This window comes from Equus quagga, chromosome 14, assembly GCF_021613505.1.
Source record: "Equus quagga isolate Etosha38 chromosome 14, UCLA_HA_Equagga_1.0, whole genome shotgun sequence".
NCBI classification, from domain to species: domain Eukaryota; kingdom Metazoa; phylum Chordata; class Mammalia; order Perissodactyla; family Equidae; genus Equus; species Equus quagga.
The window spans coordinates 12,666,814-12,694,110 of NC_060280.1; the positions used below are offsets into that span (position 1 = coordinate 12,666,814).

The 27,297-nt window shown below is 48.4% G+C and overlaps 2 protein-coding genes across 2 annotated transcripts; one reads left to right on the forward strand and one right to left on the reverse strand.

The window, feature by feature from the left end:
• Positions 1-65: 65 nt before the first annotated feature.
• KCNJ11 (potassium inwardly rectifying channel subfamily J member 11) lies at positions 66-3,092 on the forward strand. Its single transcript, XM_046684731.1, has one exon. The coding sequence runs from the start codon at positions 758-760 to the stop codon at positions 1,928-1,930; it is 1,173 nt and encodes a 390-aa protein (XP_046540687.1). The 5' UTR covers positions 66-757; the 3' UTR covers positions 1,931-3,092.
• A 6,661-nt stretch (positions 3,093-9,753) lies between these two features.
• NCR3LG1 (natural killer cell cytotoxicity receptor 3 ligand 1) lies at positions 9,754-23,020 on the reverse strand. Its single transcript, XM_046684759.1, has 5 exons — positions 22,644-23,020; positions 18,634-18,981; positions 13,628-13,954; positions 12,000-12,093; positions 9,754-11,178 (listed from the first exon to the last, which is right to left on the reverse strand). Exons 1-5 carry the CDS (start codon positions 22,696-22,698, stop codon positions 11,121-11,123), a joined length of 882 nt encoding a protein of 293 aa, XP_046540715.1. The 5' UTR covers positions 22,699-23,020; the 3' UTR covers positions 9,754-11,120.
• Positions 23,021-27,297: the final 4,277 nt, after the last annotated feature.

The following is a 27,297-nucleotide window of genomic DNA, read 5'->3' on the forward strand; positions in this document are numbered from 1 at the left end:
GCGGAGCGGTCTGGATCGCGCGGGCGGGGGCGCGGCGCCGGCGGGCGGGCGGCTGGGGGCCGGAGGCCGTGACTCCGCGGGAGCCCCGCCGGGTCGCGCCGGGGGCGAGGGGATCCGGAGTTGAGCCGGGTGGGGTGGTGGCTCTGGAGGGCACAGGATCCCAAGGAGACAGAAAGGACGAGAGCTGGAGGGGGATTTGAAGAGCGGCGAGAGCGCTACGGGGGTGGGGTAAGAGAAAGGGGGCATCCCTGGAGGTGAGATTGAGGGTGGTCAGGATATGAAACTGGGACTGGCAGGGGGGCCGGGGACAGAAATGGGTGAGATGGGAGACACGGTGGGGGTTGTGTGAGGTCTGGCCAGTTGGTAAGATCCGGAGGTGGGACGTTCCGAGGTGAGGGAGGTGGGTTGAGAAGGAAGGCTGGGTGGGGAGAAGAGTTCTTAGGGGGACGCCCAGGGAGGTCAGCCGGTGGAGGAGAGTTGAGCTGGGATCCAGGGCCGGGTGGAAAACAGGTAGGGGTCTCACTAGGCAATGGGCAGGTGGGCTGAGGTGTGAGGCTGGAGTAAAGAAGTGAAGCAGGGGCCAGGTGGTGGTGAGGATGAGGCTAGTTGAGGAGGCATCTCAGAAGTGAGGCCAGCATAGACTGAGGTGGTCCCAGAGTGGAATTGTGCCCAGGGAGGGAACCCCACAGTGAGGCCCTAGACTTGGTCGGGGGGCACCCCCCATGGGGGAAGCCTCTCCCTGGTGGTCGCTGGAGCCATGCTGTCCCGCAAGGGCATCATCCCTGAGGAGTATGTGCTGACACGGCTAGCAGAGGACCCTGCAGAACCCCGGTACCGTGCCCGTGAGCGGAGGGCCCGCTTCGTGTCCAAGAACGGCAACTGCAACGTGGCCCACAAGAACATCCGGGAGCAGGGCCGCTTCCTGCAGGACGTGTTCACCACGCTCGTGGACCTCAAGTGGCCGCACACATTGCTCATCTTCACCATGTCCTTCCTGTGCAGCTGGCTGCTCTTCGCCATGGCCTGGTGGCTCATTGCCTTTGCCCACGGCGACCTGGCCCCTGATGAGGGCTCCGCTGTGCCCTGTGTCACCAGCATCCACTCCTTTTCATCCGCCTTCCTTTTCTCCATTGAGGTCCAGGTGACCATTGGTTTTGGCGGGCGCATGGTGACCGAGGAGTGCCCGCTGGCCATCCTAATCCTCATTGTGCAGAACATCGTGGGGCTCATGATCAACGCCATCATGCTGGGCTGCATCTTCATGAAGACTGCTCAGGCCCACCGGCGGGCCGAGACCCTCATCTTCAGCAAGCATGCAGTCATCGCCTTGCGCCACAGCCGCCTCTGCTTCATGCTGCGTGTGGGCGACCTCCGAAAGAGCATGATCATCAGTGCCACCATCCGCATGCAGGTGGTACGCAAGACCACCAGTCCCGAGGGCGAGGTGGTGCCCCTCCACCAGGTGGAAATCCCCATGGAGAACGGCGTGGGTGGCAACAGCATCTTCCTGGTGGCTCCCCTCATCATCTACCACGCCATTGATGCCAACAGTCCACTCTATGACCTGGCGCCCAGTGACCTGCACCACCATCAGGACCTTGAGATCATCGTCATCCTGGAAGGCGTGGTGGAAACCACGGGCATCACCACCCAGGCCCGCACCTCCTACCTAGCTGACGAGATCCTGTGGGGCCAGCGCTTTGTCCCCATTGTGGCCGAGGAGGACGGCCGCTACTCTGTGGACTACTCCAAGTTTGGCAACACCATCAAAGTGCCCACACCACTCTGCACAGCCCGCCAGCTTGATGAGGACCACAGCCTGCTGGACGCCCTGACCCTCGCTTCTGCGCGTGGGCCCCTGCGCAAGCGCAGCGTGGCTGTGGCCAAGGCCAAGCCCAAGTTTAGCATCTCTCCGGATTCCCTGTCCTGAGGTGTGGTCCCTGGGGTCCCACACCGCTTGTGTGCACACGGGCAGTGTGACATGGTATGTAGTGTGGACGTGGTGTGGGCCCCTCGGCAAGGCCAGGACCTGGTGTGAGGCTGGGCCCTCCTCAGCTCAGCCTCCCCCTCTGCTGCTCACCCAGGGTGTTACAAGGCACTTGTCACTACGCTATTTCTGGCCTCGGCAGGAGCCTGTACTGGGTTATTTTTGTCCCTGCTCTTCCCAGCCCCAGCTCAGGACTGGTTGGTGTTCCTGCCCCTCCACCGCACCCCCCCCCCAAACACCCCAAGGCTAGGGAAGCTGTGGGAAGTGTCCGGCCCTATAGCTGGGTCTCCTGCCTCTCCTGAGCCCCCATGATAGACTGGCCAGAAGTTGGGCAGATGGCTGGGGAAGAACGGTCCCCAGGTTGGGGGCCTACTGTTCTGTTTCTATGGCCCCAAGAGATGTCTGTGGTCAGGCCACAGCCACCCTTGGTCCCTGAAAAAGTGATGGGCTTCAGGGTGGGCCTGGCCAGCTGGGGAGGGCAGTCACTGAGGGAGCACATTCAAGCTGGAGGGTTGGAGGTGTGGAGCCTACACAGACAGGCACGGGCTGAGGCCGACAGGACTCTCCTCCATGGGGCAGGCTTAGGCAGAAAGGAAATGGGGCGTGAGGACCCTCAGTTTTGCTGAGCACTGCTCAGACACAGGGACTCGGAGAGGGGCCCCTGTCCCCCTGCCCCTTGCCCCTGGCACCAAGGCTTCTACAGTGAGCGCTCCACGGGCTGGGGGTGCTGCGCCTGCCTGCTCCATTCTGTACCCCTGCCTGGGCTGGGGCAGACACCAGCGTGCCAAACAGAAAGAGGCTGAGGAGAGAAAGTCTTGGGCCTACCACTTGCTGGACCTCAGACCAAACTCTGGTCCTGGCTCCCCACAGGTGGCTTCCACTCACTTTGTCCAGAGGCTGGCTGTGGAGGGTCTTTGATTGCTAGAAAAGGCAGTGTTAGAAAGCTCAGGATGGTGGGGGTGAGCGAGGTCCCTGAGGCACAGAGGCCCTTGGTCCTGACGGGACTGACCCCAAGCCTGGACTCTTGGAGCAGTGCTGTGTGTACTTGCCCAGAATTCTGCCTTCGTCTCTGTTATCAATAAAGCCTCCCCCTTCATGAGCTGAACTCTGGGCTGTTCTTGCTGGGGATGTGCTGGTGGACAGGGAGGGTGGGGCTGCCGGCCTACATTCCAGAGATGCCATGGACCCCAGCAGGGAGGCCAGGAAAAGGACCTGAGGCTGGCCCTCTTCCCCTAGCTCAGAGACACTTTCTCCGTATGCCTTGGGTAGCCCAGCCCTGCCAGCCTGTCTGGCCATCTTAACCTTTGGGCATCCACCAGGCTTACAGCCCTGGGTCCTGCCTCCACCCCCGGGGATCTTCGGGAAGTTTGGGGTGCTCAAGGAGAAAGGCAGGGACATCTTATGTGTTAGTGTAGTGATCAGAGCATAAGCCAACTGCTTGGGTTCAAACCCTGGCTCTGGCTCTAAGACCTTGGTCAAGTAAGGTAACCCTCTGTGCCTCGGTTGCCTCCTCTATAAAATGGGGATATTAATAGGACCTACCTCATGGAATTGTTGTGGGAGTAAGTGGAAAACATATACAAAATGCTTAAGTGCCTCGTCCATAATGACGGCTTGATAAATGTTAGCTGTTGCGATTGCTGTTGAATCAGCCACACGGTGAGACAGCTGACCAAGCGAATGTTAAGAGAGAAGGTGCTGTTATGTGTCCCCTCAGTGCTGAGTTTCTCTGCCTGTTCTTATTTTCTACACGATGTCCCTGCCCAGCTCAGAAGCAGTTGACAGGCTGTGGCAGGGTCTGTTACCTGGTCTTGTCTCTATCTCACGTCCTACAGTCCATCTGCCGTGCAGCCACCAGAGCAGTCTTATTAAAAGTGCTGCGGTCATTCCCTCCCATGTCAGGTACCTTCGGTAGTTCCCCACGACCTTCTGGGTCATAGCCAGGCATTTCGGGCTTTGCCAGCTTTCCAGCCTGACGGTTCTCTGGCCACCCATCCCCCTGGCAACCGTGCTATCCCCTCTTTGCATATAACACTGACCTTCCTACCTCCGACCTTTTGCTTATGTTATTCCCTTTGCCTGGACTGCCCAGGCCTCATCTCTGCCTGTTGAAATCCATAAAAGTCCAGGTCAAATGATGCCTCCTTGAAGCCTTGCTCTGGAAAGAGATGGTCCCTTCCCTTCCTCTGGGTTTGTGGGCATTCTACTTTTGCCTCTGTTTATGGGTCTGTCTCCCCATGCCCAAGTCCTTGGCTCCTTGAGGTCAGGGACTGTGTCTGATTCAGCACTGTGCCTGGCGCTAAGTGCCAAATGAATGAAGGATGGAGAGTGTACAGGACAAGAAGCCAGGATTATTGCTGCAGTTTGAGGAGTGCAGAGGGCTTTGGCTGGATCAGTGAGTTTGTCCCACCCTACTCCAGAGGCAGGGCTGAGGGGCCAGGAAGAGTAACCCTCAGCCACTTCGGCACCAACCTTAAAGGGCTGGTGACAGTGAACTGGCAGAACCGAGGGCTCAGCGCCACCTGCTGGTCACAGAGAAGACCTACTTGATCTCAGAAAACAAGGGCCGCTGGTCGCAGTCTTTCTGCTTTGAGACTCCCAACCTTAAGGCTTAGCTCAGAGAGGAGCTGGAAAGTTCCAGACATGGAGGGAGCAGCTGGACCAAGCCTTCCTGGACCCCCTGGATGTTTTTGCCCTTTGATAGTGCTCCCTCCATCCGGGGGCACCCCCTCTTTAAGGCACTGGCCTAAACTGGACAAGGAAGCTCCCCTGGGCTCCACTCAGCCCCGCAGGACCTTCTGAGAATTTTGTTTCTGATATTCTGCCTCCAGGACAGCACTGGCATCACATGAGGGCAGACGGAATAGTCCAAGCCAGTCCTCACCCTGTGTGCCAAACCGGCTCTCCTCTGGGCCCCCCGGAGAGGGGAGGGACGTACCTCGTGTCACTGTGGTCCAGGGCTGAGGGAGTTTGGAGATGAGGAAGCAGGAAGCGACGTTACCTTGCTAGACCTCACAGCCGGGACGTGGCAGGCCGAAGAGTTGGACCTGAGTCTGTCGTGTGCCAAAGCCCTGCTCCTTTCTCCCTGCTGCACGGGGCCAGTGGCCCGAGCTCCAGCTTTTAGTCAGGGTGCCACCTTGCTCAAGTGTCACATCCACCAACAGCGAGACAGTTGACTCTAGATCAAGAGCAAGAGGGAAAGTATAATTCGGAAACCCCTGGGCCTCCCTGAGGTCCCAGATTTGAGACTGATAGCAGGCTCAACTGTGGAAGTGACAACCGAGATTATGTCCCAAACATCCAGGGAGCCAGAGGGGCCTCACTGACACTTTCTCTCAACCCTGTGCGTGATGAACCCTCCATCTCCCTCCTTCCTGCAGGAGGACTGGGGTCCCTACCTTCCAGGCTACCCTCCCCCCAGCCAATCAGATGGCAGTGCAGCCTGATGGGGCATATCTGCCACCCCTGTCTGTCCCCAGCTCACACCAAATAGTGTGACATGTGTCCTACACCTCAGTGCTGAACTCAACAGGGGAGGGAAGCCACCCTCCTTCCTGTAGTGAAACTAAATTGCTAGTCTGGAAAAACTAGCCCACTAGCCTTACTGAAAACCTGCCCAGGCCTAATGCCCATGGATTTGGCATCTTCGGCCAGTGACCGCAAGGCCCACTGGCCTTTCTGCTGGAGGACTCGCCCAGCTTCTGCAGGATCCACTGACCCTCCACAGGTGGCCTCCTTCCAGCTCCAGCCTGCACTTGAGCGCCTCCTTGTGATCTTTCCCTTGGCAGAACTTTCCCAGAGAGCTTGCTGTAAGGAGTAGAGTGGCCTGACTCCCCCACAGGTCTCTGGGCTCCCCAGGTCCAGGTATCAGACACCTTATTTTGTCCCAAGACATGCAGAAGAGTTTGAAGAAGACAAGAATTCTGCATGTCAAAGTCATGTTGAACCCAGACTGGGGTAGGTCTGAAGAACAACACACTTGTTTCGGCTTGCAAGGAGCCAGGGAAGGGCAGGACAATAGGATTCAACTAAGAACTGGGTTCCAGAGAGTGGGTTTGCTGCACTAGAATCTACGTGATTGGCTTCATCTCTGCCAGGTCCGCCTGCCTGGGGCATTGTATATCTTCATGGAAAGGGAAGCAGGTGCAACTTACACCCTATTATATTTCCAGTCTGGGCAGGCCCACCTCTGGAGTGACGTGAACGGCAGGCCGCCTGGACTGGCCAACTTGGGCACAGGAGTGGGAACTTCTGCCTTTCCCCTGACCTCATGTCCTTCCGGGCACTGATGCCAATGAGGGGAACGGTGATACAAAGAGCATTTGCAACTATGCAATCTGTCACCTTCCTCGAGAGCAGCAGTGGTGTACAGGAGGACAGGTCAGGTCAGCAGGACCCAGCAGCTCTCTTCAGCTCCTGCTAGTCATACACGGCCCCTTCATGAAAGGGTGTTATTCTTTGCAGCACAATGCATCCCACACTCCTCCTCTGCAGACCAACAGCAGACAAAGCGAAGCAAACCAGACTTGGGGTAGCTGTGCCTCCGTGTGTTCTTTACTTCATTTGAGCAATTCCAGTTTTTCTCATAGTGCCATTATTTGTGGGGAAGGAAGTTACTCGAGGTGACCCAGAGAAAAGTAAATGCAGTACAGTTCTGACCGACACTTTGATTGTTTTTTGTTAAATTCTTATTGTGCCCTTAGTTTCCCATCGATCTTAGAAGAATGAAAGTCCTCCCCGAATTCTGCCTCTTTTGTGCCTCTCTTCAGGTCTCTCAAGGGCTGGCCAGCATACCAATTTCTGAGCTCAGTAACTCCTTGATGCCTTTTCTTTTTTCTGCATCATAGATTCCTTTCCGATCAATTATGCCCATTCGACAGTCCCCCACATATTACATCTTTCTAATTTTTTAATCTTCCTATAAAAAGATCCCATTTGTGATTTCCCCGTCTAATTTTCTTTTCTTTTTTTCCCTCGTATTACTTTACTACTCTATTACTATCTTTACAAAATTATTATAATTTCTTTTACTAAATTTATAAAATGTCAACTGCCTTACTACTTTTTTCCAAAGGGTGTCTGTCTCTTTCAAAAACTGTCAGCAGCTTTGGACTACTTCCCTTCTCCTGCAGTTCCGACTTCAGTTGTGCACTTTGAGATTTCATCAGCTCCTCCAATCGTATCATTCTTCTAACAGGCACCAACGCATCTGCAATCCCATGTAGAGGCCACTCTAAATCACTCTCAGGTGGGAGCTCAGCAACGGGAAGTCTCTTTTATTCCTCTCTCTAAGCCAAGAGACTTCCATGTCAATTATGCCCCCCGTGCTCATTGTGCCCCTCCAAAATCACCTAAGAACTGTTTCTCAGTCATTACTCCAACTCCAGTAGAGATGGGAACAGGGCTTCTCTGCCCTGCAAAGGTCCTGAAATAGAACTGCACATCCCTGAAAACTGCACTCAGGACCACACTGTATCTGACCTGTGACCAACATCTGGCATGAGACCCTCCACAGCCCTGCCAACCTCTGTCCTGGATGAGGCGCCCATACTCACATCGAATTAGGATGAGCATCAGCCACCTGGTTTGGTTACAGAAAACAAAACAAGGGCCAAACGTACCAACCATATAGGTCCTCCCTCAAGAACAGACCAGAACCATACAGAGTGAGCCTCTCCTCCAGACCTAATGATCTGGCTCATCCTTCACAGCCCAACCCTGCCCTGCCCCTCCCTGGGTCTTCCTTGGAGGTATGGCATATTGATTAAGAATCTGAACTCCACTCTTTACTAGCCATGAGACCGGGGCGAGTCACTTCTCTTCTATCAAAGAATAACTCAGAGATATTAAATTAAAAGTACAGCTTAATACTTTTATTCATATACTGGCGTGTATAGACTGGTCTTGATGCAGGGAAGGTGAGCCGAGGAGTCGAAAGAAAGATTTCTTGGACTCTCAAGATCTGGCACTAGTGCTTTTTTATTTAGAGAATAGTGTGGAATAGCATGGGAACAGGACCCACGGGCAGTCAGAGCTGCTGCTGCCGGCATGGGGACAGGACCCATGGGCAGTCAGGCTGCTGCGTGGGGACAGGGCCCACAGGCAGGAGGAGCCGCTGCTGCTGCTGCTTCTGCTGCCCTCGCTGGCATGGGGACAGGGCCCACGGGCAGCAGAGCCGCTGCTGCTGCCCCAAGTTGAGGGTTAGGGCTAATTTTATAAGGCATGGGTATGTAAGTTATCTCTTTACAAGACAAAGGAAAGAACATGAAAAGAAAAGTTAAAATGGTATCAGTGCAGGTGGGGTCTGGTCATCGGGTGATCCCATGACTTTTAGACAAGAATCAAATCGGATTAAGTAAAGGTCAGAAGCCACCACCCTAAATCAGTTACATGAGATTGCCAGACAGCAACCAACTTAAGTTCTTGCCTTCCCCATTAAGAGTTTCTAGGGACAAGGTTGATGTGGATTAAGGCTGCCCCAGCTAGAGAAGCCCAAGGTGACCTGGCCTACATGCCAAACTATAGGACCCAGTGGACTTTTTTTATGGTATGAATTAGGACTGCCCCAGGGAGAGAAGCCCAGGGCATCCTCACCTGCATGCCGATCTATATGGCCAGATTCGTATCTAAAGTTATATGACCGCACAATAACCAGACCCCATCTCACTGAAATCATTTAATGACTTTTTACATCATCTTTTCTTTTTCCAGTAAAAATAAGTCATGTACCCATGCCTTATAAAATTAGCCCTAACCCTCAACTCAGGGCAGCAGCAGGAGCTCTGACTGCCCGTGGGTCCTGTCCCCACGCACCAGCTCTGCCTGCCCATGGGTCCTGTCCCCATGCCAGCGGGGGCAGCAGCAGCTGCTCTGCCTGCCCATGGGCCCTGTCCCCATGCCAGCGGGGGCAGCAGAAGCGGCGGCAGCAGAAGCTCTGACTGCCCATGGGTCCTGTCCCCATGCTATTCTATTCTCTAAATAAAAGAGCACTACTGCCAGATCTTAAGAGTCTAAGAAATCTTTCTTTTGACTCCTCAGCTCACCGACCCCGCATCAAAGGTCATCTCTCTTCTTCTTCCTGGTCCAGAGAAGGAGGCACCTTTTACAGATAGAGATTTACCTTACAAATGTAAATGTGTCCTAAGGAAGGGCAAGTTCCATTCCCCAGAGCTTCCTTCCCTGTCCCAGTTTATCGAAAGCAATCAGCCCCAAACAATCCCGATGCCAAAGAGACATATCCTGGGGTGGCCAATTTCAGGTCCCTACAAGGACTTCCCGAAGGAAGAGAGGGCACCAAGGAAGTGAGGTATACAGAATTGTTATATACCCCCATACAGGCTGTTTCGCATATGATTGAAATGTCCCTCCCACAATAGTCACAGGATTGCCCTGTCAGCACAGCGCGCTTGATGGACACAGCAGATAGTGGGTCTGCTATCTCAGAGGGCGTAGCAGGAGGCAAACCTATTGTCTTGAGCTGGGTGGTCACAGGTGAGTGCAGCAATCAGTTCTTAGCCTAAGGAAAGATGCTTAATCCTTAAGGGAATGCCAGCATTGGGAGGGGGACGGAAGTTGCACCTTTATCTCAAGGGCCTTTGCTCTTGCCATAGGGAATATCTAAAGCAGATATACAATGCATGGTCAAGGCCGCGGTCAGACCCTTTTGGAAAGACAAGGTCAGGCCAAATTAGGTTTAGACAAAATGGCTTCCTCATATACTCCAATATATCCTATTACTTGCCATTTTTATTTGTCACTACCAACAGCACACTAGGTTCCCTTTTCTGCACATCCTCACCAACACTTGTTATTTCTTGTCTTTTTGATGATAGCCATTCTAACAGGTGTGAGGTAATATCTGTTGTGGTTTTGATTCACATTTCCCTGAAGAGCAGTGATGTTCAGCACCATTTCATGCACCTGTTGGCCATCTGCATGTCTTCTTTGGAAAATGTTGCTTTCTTTTTCCTGGATAAGCTGATTGGCGAGAGGCTATCCAGGCGGGCAGCTTGAGCAGCCTGCTTCGAGCAAGCTGTCTGGGTCATCAGGAAAAGTAATACTTATACATTCTGAGGAAGCTTGTGGTTTCTGCTGTGTGGCCCCGTGTAACCACTCCCAATGTCCTATTAGTGTTTCCTCCACCTGAATAAGCCGCGAATGCACCATAGTGAAAGTACCCCATTATAATTCTTCAGTCCCTCCTTGTGTCAATTTGGGTCTTCAGAGACGCAGCTTTCCAGACAGAGTTAGAAGTACAAGAGAATTATTGGGTGTAAAGTGTGTGAAAGATAAAGGGGAGAGGGTACAGGAACAGGCGGAAAGACCTCCAGAGCATGTTGCAGGTCTGATACCTGTGAAGGGAGAGAGGGGGTAGGATCGAGTAGTAAGGCTACAGTGCAACCCTGAGAAAGTCTCGGCCACCCCCACAGGGAGCTCCAGAGACTCCTGCCTTGTTCAGCCACTGGCTGGAGCGCCAGGGGGAGCATGGCATAAGCTTAAATACTGCAGCAGGTCGCTGAGGTAGCGCAGCTGGAGCATGCTGACCGAGCACGCCCTTCCTAGCAGGCTCTCTCTAGAGGGGGTCTCAGCAGCACATCTCCATGGTTATTACAAGTTTTGATCAAAACTCAGCTTTCTGAGGTGCTACATCAGTTAGTTTTTGCTGTGCAAAAAGCCTAAGATGTAGTGGCTTTAAAAAAATAAGTATTTCTCATACATTTGAGAGTTGGCTCAGTCAGCGCTGATGATGTCAGGTAGATTTGCTCACATGTCTGGGAGTTGGGTGGCTGTTATCTGATCTAGACCAGCCTCCACCAGAGCAACTAGCTGTAGCTTCCAGTGTCTCTCATCCTCCAGCAGGCCAGCCTGGATGTGTCCTTTCACTAACGTTAGAAGTACAAAAGACAGCACATGGAAACACACAAGGCCTCTGGAGGCCTCGGAACTGGCATGAGACAGGAACTCACTCCTGTCTCCTTCTGTTGGTCAAAGCAGCAAGTCACAAGGTTGATCCCAAGGGGCAGTCCCAAATTGGAGAACACCGCGAAGTTACATGGACATAGAGAAGAGTGAAGGATTGGAGCCATCGGTAAACCACAGAATCCAGGCTGATGATGAAACTTGAGTGTCTTTTTCAATGAGTATTGTTGCCAATTGTCCGCTTACCATGACAGCACCTGGATATTGGAAGACTGAGGAAGGCAGGCAAAATGAGAACATTCACAAATATCACAAGAAACATTTGAAAACCACTTTATATCCAGTTTTCTCATTGGCCCAGGTCTAATCAGGAGAATAAGTCCCATGAATCAGCTGGCCAACTTTAGATAAACAAACAGCCTTTTTTCTTGATTAAGTGATGCTTCTACTTTCCCTAAAACATTGATAATGAGAGGTCTTAGCTATGGCACAGTTACTGCCTTGGCAGGCCCATAAATAACTGAGGCAATTCTATTTTCTTTTAACCAACACGTTTTTACTGGTTTCGGGCCTCTACAGCTTGAGTGGTTTTATTTGCTATTTTGGCCATAGTCAGGGATAAACATGTTTGGAAAGATGTTTTGGTTTGGGAACCTAAGGGTTAGAAATTGCTGGGGAAGCCAGTGAAATCTGGTGGTAAGTTATCCCACTGAGCTGTTAACAGAATCTCAGCACCGGGAGGAAAGACTGCCCCTCTCCCAGGCGTGGTTTCTCCGTGTGAGAACAAGTGCCACCCGCACACGGCTGAAAGGCCTCATCTGAACTACTCAGGTCAGGTTTGATTCACAGTGAGATGATTATCAGGAAGAGGCAGAGGATCTCTCCAGTGCATCTCCCCAGAGTCACAGGCCACCACACAGAGATCAGATGAGAAAGTTCTTCTCCATGCAGCATCAGAAAAAGCCACACGCTACACTTAGAATCCCCCAGCATCAACCCCCAGAACACCCCAACCCCATCCAATGGCCATGACCCCTGAACTCCCAGGGCCAATGCCACAGCACAGAGCTAAACTTTGCCTTGGAGCCCTTACCTTTTCTGAAAACAGTAACATAAAAGCACCCATCCAGCTAAGACAAATACAATAGGCAGAATAATGATCTTCCAAGGAGCTGTGTCCTCAGATTCTGCAGAGAAAAAGAGGAGGAGGACGTTAAGAGCAAGCCCAGAGACAGCACACGGCTGCTGCTAGGATCTGTGTGGTTGTGTGTCACTTTTCGTGTCAGAGAGAGAACAACCAACCCTCTGCCCACACGTAGTGGCATCCTCCATTCCTATCACACACACCTGCACACATCAAACACTGTGTTTAGCACTTGCCAGAAATGCACCACCATATTAACACCACACACACGTGCCACACAATGTTCAAAGCTTCCACACTACTACACCATCTCATATCACGTATATATTGCTATAGCTTAAATGTCTGTTTCCCCCCAGAATTCATATGCTGATATCCTAATGTCCAAAGTGATAGTACTAGGAGGTGGGGCTTTTGGGTGGCGATTAAGTCATGAGGGTGGAGCCCTCGTGGATGGGATTAGTGCCCTTATAAAAGAGGCCTGAGAGAGCTCCCTCACCCCTTCCACCATGTGAGGATACAAAGGAGAAGTCTGCAGCTTGGAAGAGGGCCCTCACCCAACCATGCTGGCACACTGATCTCGGACTTCCAGCCTCCCAAACTGTGAGAAATAAAGTTCTGTTGTTTATAAACTACCCAGTCTGTGGCAATTTGTTAGAGCATCCCAAACGGACTAAGACAAGCATATCACCCAGGAAAACCCCTCACACCATATACACAAAGCATATCTCAATTTCACACTCCACATGCCCCACACATACCCTGCACAAATCCCTATGCACACCACCCGCACACACCCCTAGCCATTACTTCCAAGAACAATTCCTCTCTCCCTCCAGGACCATCCCAGGCCCCATCTGGCACACCCAGACCACATCTCCCAGAGTCCGTGCTCAGCCTCTGCCTTCCTTACCCCTCTCAGCTCCAGGCAGATGCATTTGATCACTCAGGACCAGAGCCATAACCACAGAAGCCAGGATATGAGCTCAATGAACCCCAATCCACTAGCAGGAGGGGTTCTGGAGTGAGTTGCGTCATCCTAAGCTAAGGACCCAGTGTGCCTGGGGAAAGTCCTGGGCATCAGCAGGAACACTATGGCCACCCCACCTAGGGCACAACCCATAAGACAGAACTGCTGATTCAGTCTCTACCAACCAACAGATTGCTGTGGACCTGGAGCCTGGCCGGAAGAGCTGCTGGCAGGGCTGGGACCCTGGCCCCTGACAAACCCTTATCTTCAGGGGACATGGAAAGGATCCTGTCCCCTTTGTCCCAGTGGCTGGCAAGCTTCCCACTCCAACGAATACAGACGACCGAGATCACTTAAACTGCCATGAGCTAACAAGTAGCCCTGTTTCCACATGAGGACTATTGTCAACACTCTCCACCTATTAGATCATCTGCCCTGGCTTAGGGACCTAGTCTGGACTGCTGACTTTGGGGCTGAGCTAGGCCAGACCAAGCTTTCTCTCCTTTCCCATTGGCCCTCATCTTCCCTTAGACTGCCTGGGAGCCAAAGTTTTATGTTATACCCCCTCGAGGTGAAGAGCAGACAAAATGTCCAGGAGGATGCTTACCTGTCAGAGTCAGGGTGGAGTTGAACCTCTGGGAGGTGACCATGGATATGTGTCGAACCTCACATTGGCAGATGATCATACCATCTTCCGGAGAGGGCTTCAATATCAAGGAGCTAGTGACATTAAACGTACCATCCGAATTCTTGATGGTGGGACCAGTGATGATGCTCTCAGAAACCTCCAGGTACTGGGGGTCCTTCTGGGTCCATTTTTTCCATGTTATGTTAATATTCTCTGGATAGAACCAACTTGACCTACACGAAATATTTTTGCCTTCATTAGATTTCACCATGGCTTGCTCCGGAGACAGGTTGCTGACTGGGGAAGCTGCCAGGAGAGAGAAGTCATGCCTTGAGGGTAGGTAGAGACTCGCTTATAATCAGCCCAATATCTGACCTATGGCCAGCCTTCAGGAAAGCTCAGTGAACTGAATAAGATTCTGCTTAGGCTAAATATTCTGGATATCTTGGTCCCTATGTCAGCAGGGTGCTAATATGCTGTGACCCCGATTCCCACAGCCATTTATAAAACAAAGTTTCTTAAGTTACTTTGTGTCATAGACACCTTTGAGATTCTGAGGAAAGCCTTGGAACAATGTTGTGTACAGACTGCTAATGCTGCCAATTTCCATTCTTCAATGACACATCCAAGTTACAGCTACATCTCCCAACCTCCACTGCTGCTGGGTGTAGCCATGAGAACACAGGGTCTCTAGTAGTTTGGATGTAATCAGAAGTGGCAAAAGCAACTTCCAGGAAGTATCTTTAGATAATAAGGGTATCATAAACAAAAGGACCGCGCCCTTCTCTCCCTCTACTCTTCCTCCTTCCTACAGAACAGCTGGAAGACCCTGCGACCGCTAGAGATGGAGAAGACATTTCCAAACATAAGGTGGAAGCTACAAGCTGAGGATGGCAAAGTGACAAGATCAAAGGGTCCTGGATCCCAGATGATCACAGAACTGCCGTATCTGCGCCGGGTTGGCTACATTTGTGTGAAAGAAAAATAAACTACCATTTTAAAAGCCACTGTTGGTTTCTGGTTTCCCCTCTGACATACAAAGACTTTGGAAGTCATCACTCCTATCCTCATAACAAGAAAAAAAAGCTGAGCTGAACAAAGTGAAAAGCAGCTTTTCTTAGAACCCTCAGAGAACTGTGGTGGCAGGCCAAACTGCCACCCTGGAAACTAGAGACAGGCAGGCGGAGAGAATCATGGTCGAGATCACGTCACCTTAAGCCAAAACTGCTAGAGCCATAACCTGGTAGAAGCACTTAAGCAGTAACTCTGACGAGTTGCTGAAGGATGAGTGTGGACTGCCTTGACAGTAAAAAATCTCCTGGGGGCACAGTCTTAGGGGGGCGACCACATTTTAATGGTTTTACCTCCAGGAACCCCACCAGGTTCTCACAGTGAAGATTCAAGAAAAATCCCCTCCTGTTTTGGGCAGGGGGGAAAGAAAAAGTAACCATTTAAAAATATACCCAGTGTATTCTCCATAACAAAGCCTTCTCTGACCTGGGAGAAGGATGATTAGACAACTCCAGCCCCCTTTAACCTTCCTGTCCCACCTAGGATGCTTCTGAAGGTCACAGCCTAGGGGTTCAGGCCACTCAAAGAATGAGATTTAATCATAAGATTATAAACTTCTTCCCCTCCCAACCACAACAGCAGGGTTCCAGCATAATAAGAGTAGAGTACAGCTGAGACAGCTGTAACACGTGGACTCTATTTAAGAAGGAGTTCATAGGGAAACTCAGAAAACAGGGAAGGGGAAAAAAAGACACTAGAGGAAACAGAAGTCTCTGGCTCCTACCGCTACAGCATTAACATTAAACACAGCCCAGCTCCTAGCCAAATTAACATAGAATCTCACATGAAAAGCCTATTTACCTCAGTTCCTATTACCTGATATAATAGCTGGCTTTCAACAAAAAATTGTAAGGCATGCAGAAAGCATGAAAAGATAAAGCATGCATGAGAAGCAGACTCAGGCATGACACAGATTTTGGAATTATCAGAAAGGGAACTTAAAAGAGCTATGATTTAAATGTTAAAAGCACTAATGGAAAAAGCAGACAACATGCAAGAACAGATGAATAATGTAAGCAGAGAGATGGAAACTCTAAGAAAGAATCAAAAGGAAATGCTAGAAATCGAAAATACTATAGGGGCCGGCCCAGTGACATAGTGGTTACGTTCTGACTCTGCTTCGGCGGCCTGGGGTTCGACAGTTCAGATCCTGAGCGCAGACCTAGGAACGTTCATCAAGCCACGCAGAGGCAAGCGTCCCACATAACAGAACTAGAATGACGTATAACTAAGATATACAACTATGTGCTGGGGCTTTGGGGAGGGGAAAAAAAAAAGAGTAAGATTGGCAACAGATGTTAGCTCAGGGCCAATCTTCCTAAATAAAAAAAAGGAGAGGGATTATTCCTTTAAAAAAAAAAAAAAAACACTATAAAAGAAATGAAGAATGCCTTTGATGAGCTCCTCAGCAGACTTAACATTCCCAAGGAAAGAATTAGCTAGTTTAAAGAGGTCAATAAAAACTTCCCAAACTGAAATGCAAAGAGGAAAAAGAATGGGCGGGGGGGGAACCAGAATATCCAAGAACTGTGGGACAGCTGCAAAAAGAGTAACATACATATCATGGGAATACCAGAACAAGAAAAGAAAAACGAGCAGAAGAAATATTTTGAAAAATAATGGCTGAGAACTTTCTGAAATTAGTGACAGACACCAAAGCACAGATCCAGGAAGCTTAGAGAACACTAAGCAGAAAAATACCCGAAAAATCTATACCAAGGCATATCATATTCAAAATGCAGAAAAACAAAGACAGAGAAAATCTTGAAAGAAGCCAAAGGAAAAAAATAGCTATAGAGGAACAAGGAAAAGAATGACAATGGACTTCTGAAATGCAAATAAGAAGAGAGTGGAATAAAATAGTGCTGAAAGAAAGAAACCCACCAGTCTAGAATCCTATATCCAGAAAACTTATCCTTCAAAACTGAAGTATAGGGGCCGGCCTGGTGGCACAGTAGTTAAGTTCCCATGCTCTGCTCTGGTGGGCCCAGGGTTTGCAGGTTCAGATCCTGGGCACGGACCTAGCACCACTCATCAAGCCATGCTGTGGCAGCATCCCACATAAAATAGAGGAAGACTGGCACAGATGTTAGCTCAGTGACAATCTTCCTCACACACACACACACACAAAAAAGTGAAGTATAAAGACTTTCACAGACCAAACAAAAACTAAGGGAATTTGTCACCAGTAGTCCTACCTTGCAAGATATTAAACGAAGTTCTTCAGAGAGAAAGAAAATGATATAGGTCTGAAATTAGAATCTACATAAAGAAAGGAAGCATGTCAGAGGAGTAAATGAAGGTCAAATCAAACATTTATTTTCTTATGCTTAATAGATCTAACAGATAATTGTTCACTCAAAATAATAATAGCAACAAGGTATTGGGTGGTTATAGCATATGGATAAGTGAAATGAATGACAGTAATGTTACAAGAGATGGGAGGGAAGATCAGGGAATACTCTGTTATAAAGTGCCTGCCCTACCATGCAGCAGTACAGTGTTATGTGAAAGCGGGCCTAGATTAGTTGTAAACGTACACTGAAAACTCTAGGGCAACCACTAAAAAAAAAAAATTTAAAGAAGTATATATCAATATACAAAGAGAGGAGAGAAAGTATAATCATACAAAATGTTCAGTTGAAACCAAAAAAAGACTTCAAATATGCATTTTTCTATAGGAAACCCACTTTAAATATGAAGAGCCAGAGAGGTTAAAGATAAAGAGATTGAGAAAGATACATTACACTAACACTAATCCAAAGAAAGCAGGAGTAGCTATGTATATGAACTTCAAAGCGGCCTTCAGAACAAGGAAAATTATCAAGGATGTCAGGTAAAAACTAAGGAAATCTGTATAAACCATGGACTTTAATTATTAATAAATAATCAACATTGGTTCATTAATTATAACAAATATACCATACGAACCTAAGATGTTAATAATAGGGAAAATGGCGTGTGGAGCTGGGAATAATATGGAAACTCTGTTATCTTTGCAAGTTTTCTGCAAATCCAAAACTGTTCTAAAAAACAAAGTCTATTAATTCTTTTTAATTTTTATTTTAGGCTTTCTGTCAGTTGCAGAGGAAATGAATCCCAGTTAATATACATTCCTATCCCCAAAATTAATATGTGTAAAACATCTGTTCTTTAAACCACCCAGTCAGGTGTCTTTCGTTATGACAGTCCCAGCAAACTAATACACTCCCCAAGCAAATTCATATATTATCAGACCTATTTATAATAGAGTGGAGCTCAGAGAGGTGCTTAGGGGATATTGTTGTCGTTATAAGTCTTGACTGAACACCTCCCTCACAGCAGCACTCGCTGAGCATTTTCATACATCATCTTCTGTAATCCCCAGAACACTATGAGGCAGGTATGACTCATTGCCCCATTTTGTACAGGGGAAACTTCAGGTCCAGAGATGTTAAATGACTGGCCCCGTCACCCAGTTTGGAAGCAGCAAAGCTGGAATAAGATTCAGCTCTGGAGCCAGAGTGCAGCATCTCTCTCCTTTTCCTGCTACCCTTCAGGGGCACCTCTTCAGTGAACACTGATGCCCACACGCTAGGTGCGTTATATCATAATTATTATGGCTATCTTTAACGACCACTTACAATGGGCCAAGCCCTATGCTAAGCATCTTACCTGCATTTTTCGTACTCTTCCCTACAAGGAATCTCTAAGGTAGGTGCTATTACATTTCTTTAGAGGGGAGGCATTAAGGCCAGCATGATTAATAACCTGCCCAAAGTTTTCCAGTTGTCCATAGAAGACCAGGACTCAAACTCCTGTTTGTCTGACTCCTAGGCCCATGCTTTAAACCTCTGCTCCACTAGGCCCACCCACATCTCCACCCCAAGCCTCAGCACCACGGGAACCACAGGGCACGGCCCTCAGGCACTCACCCAAAACCTCTAGCCAGACTCTTCCCTGTGCCTTCTCAGGGGTGACGACCAGCTCACATCGGTACTCTCCTGCCTCATGCAACTGGACCGCAGGCAGCTGCAGTGAGGCGTCTCCCCTCTTCAGCCTTTGTAGAGACACAGTGGCTCCAGGTCGCAATGCCTTTTGGTGGTGTCCGAAAAACTCAAACAGCTTGGACTCTTCTTTAGACACCTGATTCTTCCAAAACCAGGTGATACCCATAATCTTGACGTCCAGGTATGGGGAACCAGGGACCTTGCAAACGATGGTGGTGTTGTCATTCAGGAACACTTTCTGAGTCCCCTGTGCCATCTCTACTTCCAGGAAATCTGTGGCAACAAGAGGCTTCAGTTAAGGGAGAAAACACAGTCCTGGTACTCTCATACACTACCATGTAATTGGAAACAAATTCCTTTTTTGGGGGAGGGTGGAGATGGCTTAGGTACAAAGGCCCTGAATTCATAGTCCTTCATTAATCCACATAAGATCCTCTAACTTTGTTCTTTTTCAAGATTGTTCTGGCTATTCTGGGTCCTTTGCCACTTCATAGGAATTTTAGAATTGGTTCATCAATTTCTACAAAGAAGTCAGCTGAGGGGCCAACCAAGTGGCGCAGCAGTTAAGTTCACAAGTTCTGCTTCGGGCGCCCGGGGCTTGCCGGTTCAGATTCAGGGTGTGGACATGGCACTGCCTGGCAAAAGCCACCCTGTGGTAGGCATCCCACGTATAAAGTAGAGGAATGACAAATAAAAATGGCAAGCAATAGCATATATTGGAGAATATGAGGAAGCCATTTGGTATAAACCTAATTCGGTCTGACCTTGTCTTTCCAAAAGGGCCTGACCGAGGCCGTTGAGCACGCATTGTATATCTGCTTTAGACAGTCCCTATGGCAAGAACAAAGGCCTTTGAGATAAAGGTGCAACTTCCCTCCCCCTCCCAACTATTGGCATTCTCTTAAGGATTAAGCATCTTTCCTTAGGCTAGAAACTGATTGCTGGGCTCACTTGTGACCACCCAACTCAAGACAATAGGCTTGCCTCCTGCTACGCCGCCAAGATAGCAGACCCACTACCTGCTGTGTCCATCAAGCGCTGTGACGACAGGGCAATCTTGTGACTATTGTGGGAGGGACATTTCACTCATATGTGAAACATCCTGTATGGGGGTATATAACCACTCTGTATACCTCACTTCCTTGGTGCCCTTTCTTCCTTCGGGAAGAAAGGCCCCGGGCCATGGTCCTCAGATTTGAGCTCAGAATAAACTGACCCAAATTTTCATTTATAGATTGGTTATAGATTATTTTCGTCAACAGGAAGATGGACACGGATGTTAGCTCAGGTCCAGCCTTCCTCAGCAAAAAGAGGAGGATTGGCAGCAGTTAGCTCAGAGCTGATCTTGCCCCCCCCCCCCAAAAAAAGAAGTCAGCTGAGATTCTAATAGGAATTACATTGAATCTGTACATCAGTTTGGGGAGTACTGCCGTCTTAACAACATGGTCTTCAAATCCATGAAGATGTTTTTGGGATGTGCTATGCAACCCAACCCCCCCCCCCCCCCCCCCCCAAAATTCATTATGTTGAGGCCTTATCTCCAATGGGATGGTATTAGGAAGTGGGGTCTTTGGGAGGTAATTAGGTGATGAGGGTGGAGCCCTTATGAATAGGATTAGTGCTCTTATAAGAGACTGAGAGAGGAGAGAAATGTTCTCTCTCCACACCTGATATAGCAAGTGTCCATCCACAAGGTAGAAAGAGGGCCCTCACAAGGAACCAAAGCAGCCAGCACCTCGATCTTGGGCCTCTCAGGCTCCAGAATTGGGAGAAATAAATTTCAATTGTTTAAACCACTCACAGCCCAAGAAGATTAAGACAAGATTTTTCATTTATTTAGATCTTCTTAAATTTCTTACAACAATGGTTTTTATATTTTATAGCTTTCAGAATATGTTTCATGCTTCTTTTGTTAAATTTATTCCTAAGTATTTTATTCTTTTTGATGGTACTGTAAATGAAATTGTTTTCTTCATTTTATTTTCAGATTGCTCACTGCAAGCCTATAGAAATACTATTCTTTTTTATTTCCATTGCCCTCCCCTATCATTCTAAGATGTTTAATGTCTATTTTTTTTTTTTAACTGTGTCTTATTTTATTTCTCAAACTTCTGGAAATGGTATTGAGTTTTATGCCATTGTTTCTCTCTTGGCACTATGCCTTCAAGATATTTCCACACTGCTATATGTACAGCTAGTCCTTGGCTTGAAGTTGCTGCCGAGTTCTCCATGGTGAGCACTCACATTTGGCTCATCGACAGCCCCACTGAAGGACAGCCAGATGGTCTCCTAGATTCCCACATATCCCACCACCATCACTTGGCACAGCCCAGCCTATTCTGGCCAGTCTACTAAGTGTCCAGTGGTATCTTAAAACCGTTTTAACTTCTATGCTATTGATGAAGATTATTTTGGGCTGGTTACTTTTAAAAACTGCACACAGGAAGGAGGCTCTGAGGAGTAGAATTCGCTTGCCCTTTGATGAGAGACATTTGCATTTGTGAAGAAAGTCTCCATCTGTGGGGGTGTCTCCCTCTCTGCACCAGGAGGAAGGGGGGATGACCTTATCTCTAGAAAGTCTTAATGGGGAAGCATAGGACATCCTGACTTAATCCAATATGATTCTTATCTAAAGTTATAAGACCACCCAATAACCAGACCCCACCTGCACTATACCATTTAATGACTTTTTTTTTTTTTACATATTCTTTCCTTTGTCTTGTAAAGAGATAATTCACATACCTATGCCTTAAATTTAGCCCTACCCTCAACCTATGTTTACAGCAGCTCTTTATTGCCCATGGGTCCTGTCCTCATGCCTGCAGCTCTTCCTGCCCACTCCTGTCCCCACACCCCACTGGCAGCTCTTCCTGCCCATGGTTCCTGTCCCCATGCTATTCTATACTATTCTCTAAATAAAAGAGCACTATGGCCAGACTCTGAGAATCCAAGAAATCTTTGTTTCGATGACTCAGCTCGCCGAGCCCGCATCACCATGGTTAGTAATGAATTGAAATCTCTCTTCAAATGCGTTTCCCTGTTCTATAATTAGACAGAAGCGTCCAACAGTGGTCCCCAAAGACGTGCAAGGGAACGTCTGACTGCCCCCATGAGGTAAAAACCCTCCCCTCACACTCAGAGGCCTCACTGGTACCAAGTGGCGTATACTCATTTCACCCTCTCCCCACTTTTCTTCTCAGCACCGCTGGAAGCGCTGAATGTGGAGCGCTCCGCACAAAGGCACAGGCAGCGCTGGTTCTCAAGTCCTACAAGTGCCGGTTCTGCACACAGCAGGCGTCAACACATAACTGATGCATCAGTAAGCAAGAATTTAAGTTGGTTGCTGTGTGCCAACCTCATGTGACTGACGCCCGCGCCCCCCCCCCCCCCCCCCGAAATCCTCCTTTGTCTTTAGCTGAGGATAAAATTCAAGCGGTGACTTCTGCCATTTACTCAATCCGGTTTGATTCTTATCTAAAATTTGTGGGACCGCCAAATGGCCGGACCCTACAGGCACTGACACCATTTTAACTTTTTTACATATTCCTTTGTCTTGTAAAGAGATAACTCACACACCTATGCCTTAAATTTAGCCTTACTCTCCACCCAACTTTGCAGCAGTAGAAGCAGCAGAGGCAGCAGAAGCGGCAGCAGAAGCGGCAGCAGCAATATGCCGGCAGCGGCTCCTCCTGCCCCTGGGCCCTGTCCCCACGCAGCAGCCTGACTGCCCATGGGTCCTGTCCCCATGCTATTCTATTCTTTAAATAAAAGAGCACTACTGCCAGATCTTAAGAGTCTAAGAAATCTTTCTTTCGACTCCTCGGCTCACCGACCCCGCATCACTCGGAGTGATCACTCGGATTCTTGAAAGTACAGCTGCGGGCGGGTGCCGACCTCCAGCAGCTGCCCCTCCCCCGCCCTGCCCGCGGTCCTACCTGCGGGGCGCAGCGTGAGCCCCAGGAACGCGGCCAGAACCCACAGCGTCCGCATGAGGGCCCGATCGCCGCGGCCGACTGCTTCCTCCTCCACGGCCCCCGCCCGGCGAGGTTTGGGGACCTGCCCGGGCCTAGATCCGCCTCGAGGCCGCGGCCCAGCGGGTCTCTCCTCGAAGTTCAGATCTTAAGATGGAGCAGGGGAAAGGAACACTCCTGTGCGGTGGCCCCGCTGGTACGCAGAGGGTATCACCCCTCGCGCCCCCCTGCAATCCCTGCGGAGTCGTTTCACAGAGCTGAAAACTCGTCACGAGAAATTTGCCGCCGCGTTCGGCAGCGGCGGGGCCGGGGAGAGGATGGGACTAGTCAGGTGGCACCGTCACCCCACCGGGGAACCCCGCCCTCCCGGGCGGCCAGCGACCGCTGCCAGCTGACCTAGCCTCCGCGCTGGCCGGGCGGGGCTGGGCTCGCAATACGGGGCAACCTCGCGATTCACTTCGCAAACTGTGAGCCAGCATCCGGTTGACCCGAGGCGCTGTTCTAATGAGGACAACGGGTGTTTAATGAGTGCAACGCAGGAGCACAGCGTCGGCCTTGTGCGTGACTGTTCTTAGCATCGACAGATTAAATGCTACTTTTTAAAAAAAAAAAAACTTACCTTACCTAAACCGAAAGGCAAGTTTGTATCTCCAAGACGCTTCAGTGAAACGTCTGAAGGCGGCCTTTGATTTCACATCCTCTCACTAACCAAAAAGTAGCTTGTGACCTCCCTTGTCAAGCAAAGCCTAAAATGCTCATTCAGTGGTCATTGTTTTACCACCTCCAGACCAGTTTTAGAATCAATTTAACTGCAAAGTTCAGAACACGCGTGGCCTTGCTATTATTATAAATGCAGACACCTATTTCCCTAGCATCCTGCATCCCAGTAGTCTCATTGAGCCTATTTTTTTCCCCTCACATCCTTAAAAGGAGTGTAACCTACAGAAAAACAAAGGCAGCCCTGGAGTCCAATGCCAGCTATGCCATCTGCTGGTTGTGGGACAGTGGGCAAGTTACCTCACACCCCCAGACTCAGTTTCCACTTCTCTAAAATTGAGATAGTAAAATTCCTTGCAGGGCTGTTGTAAGAATTACAGAGTCAGACCATGTGGATCAAATCCCCAAGAGAGTAGTCTTATTGGCATAGTGAATTTAGAGTTAGTGGTACTGTCAGTAACTAAGCAAATATTGACATTCTCACTTATTGCAGGACAAACAGAATGCATAGTGAAAAGAGGATAGACCTGGGAGATGAGCAGGGTGCCCACATTGACACCATGTAGCTGAGAGGCCTTCAAGAAGACAGTTTCTGAGCCACAGTTTTTTTGTTTTGGTTTTTTTTTTTTTTTTTGAGGAAGATTAGCCCTGAACTAACTACTGCCAATCCTCCTTTTTTGCTGAGGAAGACTGGCCCTGAGCTAACATCCGTGCCCATCTTCCTCTACTTTATACGTGGGACGCCTACCACAGCATGGCTTTTGCTAAGCGGTGCCATGTCCGCACCCGGGATCCAAACTGGTGAACCCCAGGCTGCCAAATCGGAACGTGCAAACTTGACCTCTGTGCCACCGGCCCAGCCCCTGAGCCACAGTTTTAACAAGTAGAGACCTGCAAGGTTAGGTCTAGCTACAGAATTCTAAAATCCTAAATTACACCTCTTCTCAACAGCTGCCTCCTCCAAGGATCCTTACCATTCTGCTAGTACTGACGTCACTAAATAACATCCCCAATGGAAATATATGATGAATCCCTATACTTGCCCAGAATGGTGATTCACAAAGTTGTGACACACACATATCACCCTGCAGAAAATTAGAGAAATTACCAAAAAAAAGTAAACGAGTAATATCGGTAGGTTTCACCATTTATATTTTATTAGCATTTAAAGAGAAATCAAAAATGTTAACCTTGTATATGTGGGGGACTGTCATTGGCCACCCCAAGATATGTCTCTTTGGCATGAGGATTTTTTTGGGCTGGTTACTTGTAAAAACTGCAGACAGGAAAGAAACTGAAAAGTAGAACTTACTTATCCTTTGTTAAGAGACATTTACATTTGTAAGGGAAATCTCCATCTGTAAAGGTGTCTCCCTCTCTGTACCAGGAAGAAGGGGGGATGATCATATCTCTAGAAACTCTTAATCAATGTGGAAGGCAAGGACTTAAATCTGCATAATAATCTTACTCCTGTTTACTGTGCTTGTCAGGTAACCCCCTGTAACTGACTCCCCCCACCCCCAACATCCTCCTTTATCTTTAGCTGAAGATGATATTTAAGGTGGTGACTTCAGCCATTTTGGTGAGTTGCTCAGTTTGCCTGAGCCTGTCCCATGTATTCATGTTATAAAGCTTTGTTTAATTTTCTCCTGTTATTCTGTCTCATGTGAATTTAATTCAATAACTGGCCAGAAGAACCCACAGCGGGTAGAGGAAATGTCTTCCTCCCCTACATATACTTGCGTTGTCATTTTTACCAATTTCATATCTATTTAATTCCTGTAAACACACAAGAAAACATATCTTCTAATACTTTTGCCAATCTTTCATTCAACTCCAAAGCACACAGCAGAAGTTTCATAAATGCTTCTCAAACAAATGAGGGGAAGTCTCTGACTTTGCATGTCCTTTATTGCTGCATAGTGTTGAGACATGGTACTTAAATGCTGGTTAACACTGAAGTCATTTATATAAAACACATTATGTCCAATTTGCTTTTGGAATGTCACATTCAATTTGGAACCATATTTAAATTCATGACAACATCTAATAAGTAATCAGAACAGTGAAGAAGAGACATAAATACAAGAACATGATACAAGGACAATATGGCAGAGACTGCTACTTGTCAACCAATATCTATTTTCCCTTTTCTTCCTTAAAAAAGCCACCAATTTTTTCCTGAGCAGAAGGATCTCCAAAATAAAAGATTACATTTCCAAGCCTCTCTTGGAGCTAATTGTGGCCATCTGACCAATTTCTGACCGAAGGAATGTAAATGGAAGTGTTTTGTGTGATTCCTGGGAAATGTCCTTAAAGGAAGGAATGTGCTCTTTTTCACCCCTTCCTTCTGCTGGCAGGCATGCAGGTGTAATAGCTAGAGCAGTAGGAGACATCCTGGACCACAGTGCTGAAGCTACACACTGAGGACAATGGGACACCAAAATAGACGGGTGCCGGGTCCCTCATGATTTGTGAAACTTCCCCACAAGCCCTAGAATGACAGCTCTGAACTTGTAGAACGTAGGAAACAAAGTCAACAAGCCACTCTTTTTTGAGGTGTTCTCATTTTTAGCAGAAGATAATCCTAATCGCTGTAAATGGTAAAGGAATGGAGCTGGTTTTGCTGGGGGTAGATTAGGGGTTTAAGACGTGGTTATCAGTCTTTAAACCTCTGACAAGCTAACACCTACGTACAGGAGTAGACATGTTATATGATGTTTCTGAAGACAGAAGCAAGGTTCCCACGTGGAATTTGTGGAGACACAGATTTTGACTCAGCATAAGAAAAGTTTCTCAAATAAAGGAATGGGCCATTTCAAGTCATCCCACAGGGAGCCATTTACTGAAATCTGCCAAGTACAGTCTGGGCGTAATGGATTCAGGGATGAATAAAGCACAGCCCTCAGCCTCCAAAAGCTCATCTAGACCAGTGCTGCTCAAAGTAGCTGTGACGAAGGACCCTTTTAAAAGAAAACGTGCAATCCATTGAGGACTGGTATTTTGTAAAATACAATCAAAATGAATTCCTAGAAAAATGAAATGAAAAGACATAAAAATATAAGCCCTCAATTTTTATTATTAAACAGAATGGAGCCGGTCCTGATGGCCTAGTGGTTCAAGTTCTGCGCTCACCACTTAGGTGTCCTGGGCTGACTCCCCGGGTGCAGGACCACACCACCCATCTGCCAGTTGCCATGCTATGGCAGCGGCTCACATAGAAGAACTAGAACGACTTACAACTGGGATATACAACCATCTACTGGGGTTTTGGGTGGGGGGGGAGAGAAGAAGATTGGCAACAGATGTTAGCTCAGGGGGAAACTTTCCCTGCAAAAAAAAAAAAAAAGCAAAAGAAAGAAAATTATTTCCAAAGGTGTAGGTAATTTCAATTTCTACGTTGACCCCTCACTGTTGGGTGACACCAAGGTGTAGACCAGCACCAGTCACAGACGACACTTAGAAACAATGTTCTAGACAAATGCAAATTGAGGGCCATCCTATGAAACAATTGGCCTGGACTCTTCAAAAATGTCATTGTCATGAAAGACAATGAAAGGCTGAAGAGCTATTCCAGATTAAGGGAAATGAAGGAGATATGACAACTAAGTGCAAAGTTTGATTCTGGATTACGTTCTGGATCATGAAAAAAATTACTCTAAAGCACAGTACGAGACAATTGGTGAAATCTGAATATGGACCACATGTGACATTAATAGTACCGTGACAGTGTTAAATTTCCTCAATTGGATAATTATAAGATGCTTATGATAAAAGAATGTCCTTGTTCGTAGAAAATCCTCACTCACATATTTAGGGTAAAGGATCACAATGTCTGCAACTTAATTCTGAAATGCTTCAGTAAAAAAAAAAAAAAAAACAACAATTAGAGAGAGAGCTT

What these genes read in the sequence shown, in the direction of transcription:
- NCR3LG1 (XM_046684759.1), bottom strand. Translation starts at nt 22,698, where the DNA reads ATGCGGACGCTGTGGGTTCTGGCCGCGTTCCTGGGGCTCACGCTGCGC. An exon ending in GCTCACGCTGCGCCCCGCAG is followed by an intron (nt 18,982 to 22,643) that starts GTAGGACCGCGG and finishes TTGTTGCCACAG; the next exon opens with ATTTCCTGGAAGTAGAGATG. An exon ending in AGTCTGGCTAGAGGTTTTGG is followed by an intron (nt 13,955 to 18,633) that starts GTGAGTGCCTGA and finishes CTCTCCTGGCAG; the next exon opens with CTTCCCCAGTCAGCAACCTG.
- KCNJ11 (XM_046684731.1), top strand. Translation starts at nt 758, where the DNA reads ATGCTGTCCCGCAAGGGCATCATCCCTGAGGAGTATGTGCTGACACGG.